Consider the following 15147-nt stretch of genomic DNA (forward strand, 5'->3'; position numbering starts at 1 on the left):
GCCGTAGCAGAGAGCTGGATCAGAAGTGGAGCAGCCGGGACTCAAACCAACGCTCATATTGGACACTGGTGCTGCAGCCTGGGGCTTTAACCCACTGTGCCATAGCGCTGGCCCCTTCTATAAACTTTTTTTTTTTTTTTTTTAAGATTTATTTATTTGAAAGTCAGAGTCCCACAGAGAGGAGAGGCAGAGAGAGAGAGAGAGAGAGAGAGGTCTTCCATCCGATGGTTCACTCCCCAGTTGACTGCAACGGCCAGAGCTGTGCCGATCCAAAGCCAGGAGCCAGGAGCTTCTTCTGGGTCTTCCACGTGGATGCAGGGGCCCAAGGACTTGGACCATCGTATACTGCTTTCCTAGGCCACAGCAGAGAGCTGGTTTGGAAGTAGTGCAGCTGGGTCTCGGGTCTCAAACCGGTGCCCATATGGGATGTCAGCACTTCAGGCCAGGGCGTTAACCCACTGTGCCACAGCTCCAGCCCCTTTTTAAAAGGTTTTGTTTTATTTATGTCAAAAGCAGAGCGACAGACAGGGAGAGACAGAGAAAGAGATCTTCCATCCACTAGTGTACTCCCCAAGTGGCTGCAGCTGCCAGGGCGGAGCCAGATCAAAGCCAGGAGCTCCATCCAGGTCTCCCATGCGGGTGCAGGGACCTAGGCACTTGGGCCAGGGCCAACTCCCGCTGCTCTTCCAGGCCACAGCAGGGAGCTGGATCAGAAGCAGAGCAGCCAAGACTCAAACCAGCGCTCTGATACAGAATGCCAGTGGTGCCAGGATGTCAGTAGTGGCTGGACTGGCTATACCATTACCATGCCATCTCCTCTGAAAACTTTGTGAAGGAAGACCTTTGTACACAAGAATTTCAAATCTTTTTTTTTTTTATCCAAAATAAGCTCATTTTTTAATTCTGTTTTCCACAAATTTTTCGAAGTACCTTCATATTTGGTTTGGGGGGAACTAAATTTTTTTTTAAGATTTATTTCACTTATTTGAAAGAGTTGGAGCTCTTCCATCTGCTGGTTCACTCCCCAAATGGCTGCAAAGGCTGGAGCTGAGCTGATCTGAAGCCAGCAGCCAGGAGCTTCCAGATCTCCTATGTGGGTGCAGGGCCCAAGTGCTTGGGCCATCCTCCACTGTTTTCCCAGATGCATTAACAGGGAGCTGGATTGGAAGTGGAGCAGCTGGGATTCAAACCAGCAAACATGTGGGATGCGGCAGTGCAGATGGCAGCTTTACTCGCTATGCCACAGTGCCGGCTTGGGGGGGATTCTAAATTTTAGTAATAAAATGCTGATATGCATTTGATTGGAAGTGTTTATAATTTTCTGGGTTTGGAAATGCCAAGTCAACCTCAGGTTTTTGTTAATTTTTTCTGTGTATGTTTTCCAGGAACATGAAGTAGAAAAAATGTTCACACTTAAAGGAAGTCGTTTGCCAGCAGCTGATGTCAAGAATATTATTTTCTTTGTCAGACCCCGGCTAGAATTAATGGATATCATCGCTGAAAATGTGCTCAGGTATCTTAGAGCTCATTTTGGTCTAGGAGAAATTAGATCGATTCTTAGAATAGCTTCCGTGTCCTGAGCTGGAAATTGAACCTATATCAATAAAAAGGACTCTGATTTAAAAAAAGAAAAGAAACCAACAAAGCTCTAATGGTTATTTTTCAGTATATTGTTAATGAATTATATATGAATTGCATAAGCAAAACGAGGGCTGATTAAAATTTAATATAGCATCCAGTCTTCAAAGGAAGCTTGGTCTACAGTCTGCACTCTGTGGTGCAGTTGATCGATGGAGCCCCTAAAGTCTTAAAAGCATACAGACTATTTTTGGCAGCTCACTGTCAAGGGGAGTCGAGGTGGGAGCTGGGGTGGTCTTCCATGCACACGTGAGGCTGTGTGGCTGCATCGGTTTGGGTGAAGATCTGCTTGTTTTCAGTTAAGACACACATAGCCTATGTCAGTAAGCCTCGGAGCCTTCGTGTCCCATGCATGCTTAGCAAGAGTGCTGAAGTGCGGGCTGTGACTGAGCGCTGCCCTCCTTGGCGCGCGTGGAGAGGGAGCAGCGGCTGTCCTGCTTTGGGTCTGAGAGTCAGGAGCCATAGGCGTACCAGCCAGCACTCAGCTGGTGCCTGCTGGGTGCCAGGCAGTGGGGGTGAAATAAGCAAAATAGATCGCACCTCCGAGGAGCCCGTGAAGTAACGACTGTGTTTCCTTTGCAGCGAAGACAGACGTGGCCCAACCAGAGACTTCCACATCTTGTTTGTGCCACGCCGGAGCTTGCTGTGCGAACAGCGGTTGAAGGACCTGGGTGTTCTGGGCTCTTTTATTCACAGGGAGGAGTACAGCTTAGACCTCATCCCATTCGATGGGGATCTCTTATCCATGGAGTCAGAGGGCGCGTTCAAAGTAAGTCTGTCCTCTTCCTGACGTCAGCCTCTAACTGTTGCCAAACTGGTGGGTGTGGAAGTGTCACAAAACTGTTCCAAGTCAGATTCGGTGATTGCTGTGAGGCTGAGTGTTCATATTGTCTGAGCAAGCAAACGACTTCATGTATTTGGCCATTTTTTCTTCTTGAAAATTATTTTTTTCTTAAGATTTATGTATTTATTTAAAAGGCAGAGTGACAGAGAGAGAAGGAGAGGCAGAGAGAGAGAGATCTTCCATCTGCTGGTTCACTCCCCACTTGGCAGCAACAGCCGGTACTGGGCCTGCCTGAAGCCAGGAGACAGGAGCGTCATCCAGGTCTCCCACGTGCGTGGCAGGGACTGAAGCACGTGGGCCATCTTCTGGGCTTTCCCAGGAGCGTCAGCAGAAGGCTGGCACCGGCACCGCCCTTGGATATGGGCCGCCAGTATCACAAGCAGCAGCTTAACCCCTGTGCACGACACTGCCCCGAAAATTCTTTATATTTGAATATTAATCATTATGGGTTATAAAAGTTGCAGGTATCTTCTCCTAGTCTATGGTCTTTTAACTTTTTAATGTTTTTTATGTAGACATTTTCCATTAAAAATAGTTAAATTTTTAAAACAATAGCTTTATTGCATTTCACATAGCATAAGATCCATTCCTTTTTTTTTTTTTTAAAGATTATTTTATTTGAAAGAGTTACAGAGAGAGGGAGAGACAGAGAGACAGAGAGAGACAGAGAGGTCTTCCTCCACTGGTTCACTTCCTAGATGACTGCAATGGCCAGAGCTGCGCTGATCCAAAGCCAGGAGCCAGGAGCTTCTTCCAGGTTTCCCATGTGGGTGCAGGGGCCCAAGGACTTGGGCCATCTTTTATTGCTTTCCCAAGCCATAGCAGAGAGCTGAATAGGAAGTGGAGCAGCCAGGACTTGAACCTGCAGCCGTATGGGATGCCAGCACTGCAGGCGGCAGCTTTACTTGCTATACCACAGTGCCAGCCCCACCCTGCACTGTTAGTGGTCCATCCTTATCCTTTCTTGCAGCCACTGCCAACCGCTCATCTGCTTTGTATGAATTGCTTATGCTACACATTTCTTATAAATGAAATAATATAATATGTGATCTTTTGTGTCTGGCTTCTTTCACTTGGCAGAATATTTTCAGGGTTCATCCATGTTGCAGCTGTGTCAATGTGATTCCTATATAAGGCCAAATAGGACTCTGTTATAATGATAGCCCATATTTTATTTGTCCTTCATAAGTTTTTGGGCACTTGACAGGTTTTTCCCATAGTGTTATGGCGCCATGAACATGCAGCAGGTTTTTCCATTTGTCTTACATGCACCTGGATGAGGAATTGTTGGGCGTGTGGTAACCGTGCTAACAGTTTGAGGAAACTGCACAGCGGCAGAGCCACCTCGTACTCCCGCAGCAGTGAGGGGCCCCAGCACAGACACTTGTCACTGGCTTTCTGAACTTGGCCATCCACCTCTGCCTTTCATAAATAAATCAGTCTTTTAAATTTTTTTTTAAATATTTACTTATTTGAAAAGCAGAGTTACAGAGACAGTGAGGGAAAGTCAGAGAGAGAGATCTTCTGTCTGCTGGTCCACTCCCAAAATGGCCACAGTGGCCAGGCCAAAATCAGGAGCCAGGAGCTTCTTCCAGGTTTTTCACCTGGGTGCAGGGGCCCAAGGACTTGGGCCATCTTCCACTGCTTTCCTAGGCGCACAAGTGGGGAGCTAGACTGATAGTGGAATAGCCAGGACTTGAACTGGCACCCCTGTGGGATGCCAGCATTGCAGATGGTGATTTAACCTGGTGTGCTACAGCACCAGCCCCTCTTCCTTGTTTTTTTTTTTTTTTTTTTTTTTTTTTTTTTTTTTTTTTTGACAGGCAGAGTGGATAGTAAGAGAGAGAGAGACAGAGAGAAAGGTCTTCCTTTTGCCGTTGGTTCACCCTCCAATGGCCGCTGTGGCCGGCGCACCGCGCTGATCCGAAGCCAGGAGCCAGGTGCTTCTCCTGGTCTCCCATGGGGTGCAGGGCCCAAGCACCTGGGCCATCCTCCACTGCACTCCCTGGCCACAGCAGAGAGCTGGCCTGGAAGAGGGGCAACCGGGACAGAATCCGGTGCCCTGACCGGGACTAGAACCCGGTGTGCCAGCGCCGCTAGGTGGAGGATTAGCCTAGTGAGCCACGGCGCCGGCCTCTTCCTTGGTTTTAATTTGCATTTCCATATTGAGAAATGATCGTCTTTCCATGTGCTTAATAGCTGTTTATCTCCTATTGGAGAAGTCTCTCTTGGGATCACTTGCCCATTTAAAAACTTGGGTTATTTTGGTTTTCTTATAAGAAAAAGAGCAGTTTTGGATTCACAGCAACAGTAAGCAGGAGGTGCAGAGGTTTCTCATATTCTCCTCGACACGCGTGGTCGCCTCATTACCCCCGTCCCCCTCAGAGTGGCACAGTGACACACGATCGGCACCCTGGGTCTGCAGTTCACCCTGGGGCTCACTCTCGCTGGTGCATGCTCTGTGGGCTGGGACCGATGCAAGGGGTCTTCAGAAAGCTCATGGAGAACGTGTACGATGAGAGAACAGTGTGTGGATTTCAGCGCTGCTTTGCAGCGAAGCAAACTGCTCTCGGAATTCCATTTTCCCGTGAACTTTTCCAAGTCCCCTCGTGTGTTCCACCAGACTAGTGTTGCACAGACTTGTTTCTCTCTTTGTTGACGCGGTTTTTGGTTTCCAACAAAACTGAGCAAAAGGTGCCAATTTCACTGCCCTAAAGATTTGTTCTAGATGCAGATCTCTTACAGACGTGGGATTCTGTGAGTCTGCTTTACTTACTCGGGGAGGGTCCTGCTCTTCAACCCGCAAGTTTTTCCTGCATCTCTTTTCTCATTACTTGTGCTTTTGATGTTGTATCCAAGAAATGGTTGCCTAATCTGAAGTCACATGATTGACTCCTTTGTATTCTTTTTTTTTTTTTTTTTTTTTAATTTTTTGACAAGCAGAGTGGACAGTGAGAGAGAGAGACAGAGAGAAAGGTCTTCCTTTGCCGTTGGTTCACCCTTCAATGGCCGCCACGGCTGGTGCACCGCACTGATCCGATGGCAGAAGCCAGGTGCTTTTCCTGGTCTCCCATGGGGTGCAGGGCCCAAGCACTTGGGCCATCCTCCACTGCACTCCCGGGCCACAGCAGAGAGCTGGCCTGGAAGAGGGGCAACCGGGACAGAATCCGGCGCCCCAACCGGGACTAGAACCCGGTGTGCCGGCGCTGCAAGGTGGAGGATTAGCCTAGTGAGCCACGGCGCCGGCCTCCTTTGTATTCTTCTAAGAGTTTTATAATTGTAGCTCTCACATTTAGGCCTTTTGCATACTTTTGTGTGCAGTGTGAGGTGGGTGTCCAACTTCATTCTTTGTATGTGGACATCAATTTGTTCCAGAACCTTTTGCTGACAAGGCTGTTTTTCCTCCTTGAATTGTCTCGGTATCCTCGTTGAGAATCAGTTGCCCACAAATGCAGATGCACGGGTTTATTTCTGGTCTCAGTTCTGTTCCACTGATTGACGTGTCTGTCTGTAAGCCGGCACCACCACACCGTGGCGGTTGCTGTAGCTTTCTTGGAAACTGAAGTCAGGCGGTGAGTTGTTGGTCCTCACGCAGATGCATATACCGCCTTTGCTGGGTGTTTGTGCTTTTTGGATCTTACTAAATCTTTCTCCACCATAAAGACATTGAAAATCTTTCATTTCTTTAAAAATTTTTCAAGTTTTGCTTTTCCTATGTGGTCTTTAATCTGCCTTGAGTTCTGTGTGCGCGTGTACATGTGCATGTCCACATGTGTGTGTGTGTGTCCGCGTGTGGCCTTCATCTGTGGTCAGCACGTGTGGACCCTGCTGTCTGCTGTAGAAAGAGCCAGGTGTTCTCTTGCGTGGGACTTGGCGGGGTGCGGAGAATACGTGCGTTTTGTGTGTTAGCGTGTGGTGGTCCCACGCTCTCCTACCAGAGTTACGAATGACAGAACTCATTTGCTGATGTAATTTTTATTCATCAACCTTTTATTCAAGATCTTTTTTTTATTAATAAAAAGGTTTATTTATTTATTTACTTGAAAGGCAGGGTTAGAAAGAGGGAGACAGAAAGAGATTCTGTCTGCTGGTTCATCCCCCAAATGGGCACAATGACCAGGCTGGGCCAGGCTGCAGCCAGGAGCTTCATCTGGGTTTCCCACATGGGTGGCAGGGACCCCGGCACTTGGGCCATCCTGTGCTGCTTTCCCAGGCCATCAGCAGGGAGCTGGATCAGAAGTGCAGCATCGGGGACACGAACCAGTGCCCAAATGGGAAGCCAGTGTCTTAGGCAGTGGCTTTACCAGCTACGCCGCAGCGCCTGTCCCTATCTAAGAGCTTTCTTTCTTTCTTTTTTTTTTTTTAATTTGTTTTATTTTTGACAGAGTTCGTGAGAGAGAGAGAGCAGAGAGAAAGGTCTTCCTTCTGTTGGTTCACCCCCAAAATGGCCGCCACGGCCAGCGCTGCGCTGATCTGAAGCCAGGAGCCAGGTGCTTCTCCTGGTCTCCCATGTGGGTGCAGGGCCCAAGGACTTGGGCCATCCTCCACTGCTTTCCCAGGCCACAGCAGAGAGCTGGACTGGAAGAGGGGCAACCGGGACAGAATCCGGCGCCCCGACCGGGACTAGAACCCGGGGTGCAGGCACCACAGGTGGAGGATTAGCCTAGTGAGCCATGGCGCCGGGCTATCTAAGAGCTTTTAAACTCAGAACTGAGTGGACGTGCAGGTGAGTGCTTCTCTTCCAGAAGCGCTGCCCGGGGAAGCTGCTTGCGTGGCCGAGACCCCAGACAGCAGCCTTGTGAAGTGGACTTGGGTCCCCAGCAGTGCGGGGAAGAATGGAAATGATGCAGTGTCGGGGCAGAACCCTGGCACCAGGAGCAGCACCCGGTGGCCTGACAGTACCAGCCTGTGTCCTCCTACCCTACAGGAGTGCTACCTGGACGGTGACCAGACGAGCCTGTACCATGCGGCCAAGGGGCTGATGACCCTGCAAGCTCTGTACGGAACCATCCCCCAGATCTTCGGGAAAGGAGACTGCGCTCGGGTGAGAACCTGCTGCTTTCTCCCCAAACCAGGCCCAGTGGGAACCTCTTACACACAGCAGAGCCTCTCCATTCTCGAAGTCTCTGTTCGAGAATGTGCCCTCTGGCTTAGGTGAACGTCCAGCACCTGGATCAGCGCTCACAGGGCTTTGCGGCCAGGCCAGGTGGTGAGGATCGAAGCCCCTCTGCCTCCCGTTTGCCCTTTCAGACTGTGGACAAGTCCCCAACACGGTGAACCCAGTGTCACAGTTTGCACGCAGCTGTGCTTCTTGTTGATTTTGCTGATTAAAATGGCCCCTGGGCATAGCGCTGAAGTGCCGCCGCGTGTTCCCTTTGGGGCTAACACAGGTGCTGGAGAAGCGCCGTCCGGCCCCGGGTGGCACGGCCAGTGGTGGAGAGCAGGACGGGAATGAACGGGCAGCATACACGAAGTCCGGTTCCATTCAGCAGAAACATGCATGAACTAAGGTCATGTGTCGATCAGTGGAGAAAGATGGCTCATTGTTAATGCAGTGTTTGCAGTGACTTTGGAAAACTTTAGGAAAACTGCTTCCGGTGACAAGAACACACGGTGTCAGATTTTATGCCGTACCAGGAAGCAGCAGCCACGCTGGCTGCAGCATTGGCGCTGGCAGCCCGCCCCGAGTGCTCCTCCGTAGCCATGGCTTTCTTGCCGTCCTGCTCCCCCTGGCTCGTCTCCTTTTGTTTAGTTAAATCCTGCAGTCTGCTAGTTCCCAGAAGGGCCCCAGCTGATCCCGTGTTTTCTTTCCAGCAAGTGGCCAACATGATGATCCGGATGAAGAGAGAGTTCACTGGAAGCCAAAATTCAGTATTTCCTGTTTTTGATAACCTGCTGCTGCTTGATCGGAACGTGGACTTATTAACACCTCTCGCCACTCAGCTTACGTATGAAGGACTCATCGACGAAATTTACGGCATTCAGAACAGTAAGTAAGGACTGCCGCTCCCACTGGTGGGTGGCGCGTGGCAGTCCCCTGGTTATGCTGCAGAGGTAAGCACTGTCTGAAGCCAGAGAGCCGGCTTTAGTGATGACTGCCAAGTGCGGGTTAATAGGAGCCGTCTCAGAAGCAATGTGGCAACCTTAAGACTTTCCACCTCTTGGCCCGAGAGTCCGGAGCCCCAGAATGTCCCTTTAGGAATCTGGAAAAGGAGATCACAGATTTTGTGTAAAAATTTGTCTTGCCACTTCTGTATCGGAATTTTATAAATTATCCAGAAGTTGAGAACATAATAAAATGCATGGAGCCATTAGAGTAATAAATGTGGGACACAAGACACTGTAACCACACTTATTTGTAAGTGTTACGTGTACGCACTGGTGTGCCTGTGTATTCCAGACTACACACGTGGTGCACTTGTACAGAGAGAGTACACGGGACCCTGGGAGAGAAACCCTGCAGGGAGAGCACGTGGCCGTGCCCCAGTGACCCTGTCAGAAGGCGTCCTTCTCAGGCAAATCAGAGAGGACTTGAAGACAGGAAAGTGCTGGCCTGGCTTTGCACACTGCTTGGTCGGGGACCCAAGGGCTGGCCAGGCGTTCAGGGCCCAGGACAGTGCTGGGCCCCTGCTGGCAGAGGCCGAGGGTTGGCACAGGCAGCACTGCAGATCCGCGGCACGGGGGAAGAGGCAGCGTCCGTCTGGGTTTGGAAAGTAGGGTGACTTTCTATGGAGGCACTGCCACGGGGGACATGGGCCACCGGGCAGCCTCTTGCTGGAGCAGAGAGCACAGATGGAGAAACACTCTGGGGAAAAGACTAAGACAGGAGCCTGGGGTCACCGAGCAAAGGCTCAGCAGGGCCCTGGAGTCCGTGCTTGGCAGCTTACAAGGTCAGAGGTCACAAGTGCACTGTGTTTGGTTTGGGCCCACGTGATGTTTATTGGTGTCACCATTTATAAATTGAGAAATTTTTAATAATTCTGATTTATGCCTTATCTTTAAAAATATTAGCAGCTTGGCAGCCCCGAGGCCATGTGCCCATGAGGCATGCGGTTCCCAGGGGAGCTGTCCCTGTGGACAGTGTCCCTGCCCCCAGCTCACCACAGACCCTACCGTGCCCTGTCCACCAGGCCTCCTTCCCTCAGGGATGGACATTGGCCTGCTGGTTAAGACATCCACGTCCCACGTCGGAGGACAGGGGTTCGATTCCCAGCTCCAGCTCGTGACTCCAGCTCCCTGCTCATGAGACCCTGGGAGGTAGCAGCGATGGCTCAGGTAATGGGGTTCCTGCCACCCATGTGAAGACCTGGATGAGGCTCCTGGCTGCAGCCAGACCCAGCCCCCCACTGGGGGCATTTGGGAACTGAACCAGCACATGAGCATGCTCTGTCTTGCTCACTCTCTGCCTCTCAAGTAAATTTTTAAAAACATGGAATCAGGTGGTATAAATTGTTTTGAACTTCATTTTTTACTTGGTAGGATAATGGGCATTTCCCCACATATGCATAATTTATTAGTTAGGCTAAAATCCACTGTGTCTGTTATGCTCTGGGGTGTAGTCATTTCCCTAATGTGGAGCATTTTAGCTTGTTTTATTTTTGTGGTTATAAAGTTAGCCATAACATGAGATTTGTTTCAGAGATCCAGTTACTTTCTTTCCCTGCATAACCTGATGCAGTATTTTTTTTTAAAGATTTATTTATATATTTGAAAGTCAGAGTTACACACAGAGGAGAGGCAGAGGCAGTGAGAGAGAGAGAGAGAGGGGGAGAGAGAGAGGGAGAGGGAGAGGGAGAGGGAGAGGTCTTCCATCCACTGGTTCACTCCCCAGTTGGCCACAACGGCTGGAGCTGTGCCAATCTGAAGCCAGGAGTCAGGAGCTTCTTCCCAGTCTCCCATGTGGGTGTGGAGGCCCAAGGACTTGGGACATCTTCTACTGCTTTCCCAGGCTATAGCAGAGAGCTGGATCAGAAGTGGAGCAGCCGGGACTCAAACCAGCGCCCATATGGAATGCCAGCACTGCAGGTGGTGGCTTTACCCGCTACACCACAGCGCCGGCCCCTGCATTTTTTTTTTTTTTTTTTAAGATTTACTTATTTATTTGAAAGAGTAACAAAGAGAGATACCCTCCATTTGCTAGTTCATTCCTCAAATGGCTGCAACAGGAAGCCAGGAGCCAGGAACCCCGTCTGGGTCTTCCACATGGACGGTGGAGGCCCAAGCACTTCGTCCATCCTGCGCTGCTTTCCCTGGGACGTTAGCAGAAAGCCGGATTGGAAGCAGAGCAACCAAGACCAGCACTGCTGCTCCCGGGTGGGGCACCAGTCACGGTGGCAGCTTGGCCACACCGGCGTCTAACACGGGATGTTCTGGGTCAAAAGGTGCTGACTTTCTAAGGCACCAGTACATGTGGGAGTTTATTCTAGATGATTCTGTGAAGACCAAGAAAATAAATACGTTAGGCTTCTGTGTGTTATTCAGAGCAGGTTGCACAGAGCAGTCCCCTTGCCTCTGCCCTTGTGTGGAAGCAGCCGCACATGATACACAAAGAATGGCCATGGCCTGGGCCGGTCAACTGTATGTGTAAAAGTAGGCAGTGCGTGGCATTTGGCCCTGAGGCCAGGGTTTCTGACCCTTGTTCTGGAGTGGCTTTCATACTGTTTTGGACTGCAACCCACAGAATGAAATGCATCATATAGCTTGACGCAGTCGTACACATGTGCATGTGTGCATAACGCCGAAGCAAAGGTTTTATTTTTTTAAAAAGCAGCTTCTCTTAGCCTGTGTGGTGTATTATGGCATTTCCCCTGCTGTTTCTGTCGCCATTGAGTTGTCTTTTAAATGGGACTTAAAACCCAGCAGCGTGATGTCGTGACCCACCAGTGGGGCATTTCCCGAGAAAGACAGCGGCGAGAGCCTTGCAAGGTTGTGACTGGAAAGGTGGCCTAATCCTTGAGTCGGAGTTTAGGGCCTGGGCGCTGCTCCGTGGTTTCTGTAGACGCCCCAAGGGACGTGAAAAAGGCACCGCAGGCAGAGGCTGCAGCGCCCCGCCTCCTCTGCTGACTGCACGTCTGTGCGGCTCGCCGAGCTGCTCCCTCCCGCTGTTGCCAGGTTACGTCAAGTTGCCGCCCGAGAAGTTTGCCCCCAAGAAGCAGGGCGATGGCAAGGACCTCCCCGCCGAGGCCAAGAAGCTGCAGCTGAATTCTGCCGAGGAGCTCTACGCCGAGATCCGGGACAAGAACTTCAACGCGGTGGGCTCGGTGCTCAGCAAGAAAGCCAAGGTCATCTCGGCGGCCTTCGAGGTGAGGCGGCCTGGGAGCGAGCGCGGCCCCCGGCCGGGCAGGGCTTTGCTGCAGCGGCAGAGCCCACCGGGGAGGCCCCACGGTTTGCTTTTTTGTTTCCTTTTTGTGGATTATTCAGATTTTGAGGTTTATTTATTTATTTTGAAAGAGTTGCAGACAGGGAGAGACACACAGAGAGATCTTCCATCCGCTGCCCTGCTCCCCAGATGGCTGCAATGACCAGCACTGGGCCAGGGCAAAGCCTGGAGCCGGGAGCTTCATCCAGGCCTCCCACGTGGGTGGCAGGGGCTCCAACACCTGGGGTCATCTTCCCCTGCTTTTCCTAGGCCATTGGGCAGGATCTGCATCAGAAGTGGAGCAGCTGGGACACGCACTGACCCACATGGGATGCCAGCATTGTGAGCAGCAGCTTTACCCCCTGCACCACAGCAGAGAAGCAGACAGGAACACAGAGAGGACACCCCCATCTGCTGGTTTACTCCCCAGATGCCTGCAGCGGCTGGGCCTGGGCCAGGGCTGGAGCAGGAGCTGGGAGCCAGGAACCCAATCCAAGTCTCCTGTGTGGTAGCAAGAACCCAGTCACTTGAGCCGTCATCACTGCCTCCCAGCGAGTGCTTTCACAGGAAGCTGAAGTCGAGAGCTAGACCTGGGGATGGAGCCCAGCTACTCTGATGTGGGATGCAGCTGTCTTACCCGAAGTCATTTTTTTAAAGATTGATTTATTTGAAAGGTAGAGTGACAGAGATCTTTCATCCACGTATTCACTTCCCAAATGTCCACAACAACCAGGTTGAAGTCAGGAGCCAGTAGCTGTATCCGGGTTTCCCACACGGGTGGCAGGAACCCAAGTACTTGGGACATCACCTGCTGCCTCCCAGGGGCATGAGCACCAAGCTGGATCAGAAGCATGGAGTGAGGAGCCTGCACTGTGGTGCAGGGAGGCTGCTGTTTATGACGCTGGCATCCCAAGTGCTGTTCAAATCCTGGCTGCTCCACTTCCCATCCAGCTTCCTGCTAATGGCCTGGGAAAGCAGCAGAAGATGGCCCAAGTACTTGGGCCCCTGTCACCCACGTTGGAGATTAGAATGCAATTCCTGGGTCCTGGCTTCAGCCTGGCCCAGACCTGGCTGCTTAGCCATCTGGGAAGTGAACCAACAGATGGAAGAAAACTTTCTTTCTCTCCCCCTCTCTCTCTGTTACTCTGCCTTTCAGGGAAATAAATTAGTTAAAACCTTGAAGAAGAGCAGAGTAGCCAGGTCTGAGCCCAGGTGTTCCCGTATGGGATGGGGCATCCCAGTGGCAGCCTGGCCCACTGGGCTACAACACCGCTCCCCTCCCTTATAATGTTTATTAATGTGAAATGCGGAGTGACAGGAAGGGAGAGAGAGATCTTTAATATGCTGGAGCACTCTCCAAATGCCCACAACAGCCAGGAGTGGGTGTGGTCAAAGCCAGAAGACCAAGTTCAGTCCCAGGCTCCCATGTAGGTGGTAGGCACCTGCATACTTGACCCATCATCTGTTGTTTTCCACATGCATTAGTGGAAAACAAGGAAACCAAGACTCAAACTGGATCTCCAGTATGGGATCCAAATAGCAGCTTGACCTGCTGCACCGCAACACTACCCCCATCTTAGCTGCCAGCTTAAGTCCCGCCTCATTTTCTCTCTCTTTAAGTCTTTCCTAGACCCATAATAAAAGGTATTATGCGAAGTTTTTCCTCCATTTTGGGGAGACATGGGGACACAAATATTTGCAGTTTACAAGCTTTCATCATATATACTTTATCTTCTTTTAAATTATTTCCTTCGTTGCCAAAGAAGCAGCCAGCTGTGCGATAAATAACAGATCCTGTGTAGTAGGACTTGCATTCGTGGTGCGGACTCCGAGTCCTTCCCACGAGACTGGCAGGTGATAATGGGATGAAATCCCCGCAGCCCAGTGCTCTGAAGTCGCGGCTTTGATAGCGCCTTCCTGCCTCCACTTGCCTGTGCTCAGTTCTTGGTGTGTTAAGCTCCCTTTTGAAACACGGGGACTCAGCAACATGACTGGGTATTTGGGCCGGAAGCGTAAACTGGGAGAGTTTTTTGAAAAATGATTTTTGACTGAGTGTATGTGGTCCCAGATTTTACTTTAGTAGGAGTTATTATAGTTATGATTGCTTTCTGTCTTTTTTTTTTTTTTTTTTTGACAGGCAGAGTTAGTGAGAGAAACAGACAGAGAGAAAGGTCTTCCTTCTGTTGGTTCACCCCCCAAATGGCTGCTACAGCCGGCGTGCTACAGCCAGCGCTGTGCCTATCTGAAGCCAGGAGCCAGGTGCTTCTCCTGGTCTCCCATGCGGGTGCAGGGCCCAAGCACTTGGGCCATCCTCCACTGCCTTCCCGGGCCACAGCAGAGAGCTGGACTGGAAGAGGAGCAACTGGGACAGAACCTGGAGTGCCGGCGCCGCCGACGGAGGATTAGCCTAGTGAGCTGCAGCACCGGCCTCTGTCTTTTTTTTTTTTTAAAAGATTTTTATTTATTTTATTTGAGAGAGAGACGAAGAACAGAGAGAAAGGTTTTCCCTCCACTAGTTTACTCCCCAAATTGCTGCATATGCCGGAGCTGGACCAATCCAAAGCCAGGAGCCAGGAGCTTCTTCCGGTCTCTTACTTGGGTGCAGAAGCCCAAGCACTTGGGCCATCTTCTACTGCTTTCCCAGGCCACAGCAGAGAGCTGGATCACAAGAGGAGCAGCCAGGACAGGAACCAGCGCCCATATGGGATGCCAGTGCCTCAGGAGAAGGCTTAACCTACTACACTACAGCACTGACATCTCCCTCCCTTTATTTTATTTTTTTAAGATTTACTTTATTTGGCCAGCGCCACGGCTCACTAGGCTAATCCTCCGCCTTGCGGCTCTGGCACACCGGGTTCTAGTCCCGGTCGGGGCACCGGATTCTGTCCCGGTTGCCCCTCTTCCAGGCCAGCTCTCTGCTGTGGCCCGGGAGTGCAGTGGAGGATGGCCCAAGTGCTTGGTCCCTGCACCCCATGGGAGACCAGGAAAAGCACCTGGCTCCTGGCTCCTGCCATCGGATCAGCGCGGTGCGCCGGCCGCAGCGTGCTGGCCGCGGCAGCCATTGGAGGGTGAACCAACGGCAAAGGAAGACCTTTCTCTCTATCTCGCTCTCTCACTGTCCACTCTGCCTATCAAAAAAAAAAAAAAATTTTTTATTTTATTTGAAAGGTGGAGTTACAGAGAGGTAGAGGCAGAAAGAGAGAGAGAGAGAGGCCTTCCATCTGCTGGTTGTCTCCCCAGATGGCCACAGTGGCTGGAGCTGTACTAATCTAAAGCCAGGAGCCATGAGCTTCTGGGTCTCCCACGC

At 51.0% G+C, this 15147-nt stretch overlaps 1 protein-coding gene across 2 annotated transcripts in view; it reads left to right on the top strand.

Annotated features, from left to right (window-relative positions):
* VPS33A (VPS33A core subunit of CORVET and HOPS complexes) overlaps positions 1-15147 on the top strand; it is a 31201-nt gene that overhangs the window by 2547 nt on the left and 13507 nt on the right. For both annotated transcript variants that reach the window (XR_515473.5, XM_002722732.6), the window contains exons 3-7: positions 1386-1513; positions 2221-2407; positions 7410-7526; positions 8297-8471; positions 11594-11784. Coding sequence is in view for 1 of the 2 variants with exons in the window: in XM_002722732.6 (XP_002722778.1) it covers positions 1386-1513; positions 2221-2407; positions 7410-7526; positions 8297-8471; positions 11594-11784 (798 nt within the window). In the remaining variant the exon portion in view is untranslated. The remainder of the gene's footprint in view (positions 1-1385; positions 1514-2220; positions 2408-7409; positions 7527-8296; positions 8472-11593; positions 11785-15147) is intronic.

The sequence above is a fragment of the Oryctolagus cuniculus genome, chromosome 21, assembly GCF_051225735.1.
Source record: "Oryctolagus cuniculus isolate XC-2025 breed Fujian yellow rabbit chromosome 21, ASM5122573v1, whole genome shotgun sequence".
NCBI lineage: Eukaryota > Metazoa > Chordata > Mammalia > Lagomorpha > Leporidae > Oryctolagus > Oryctolagus cuniculus.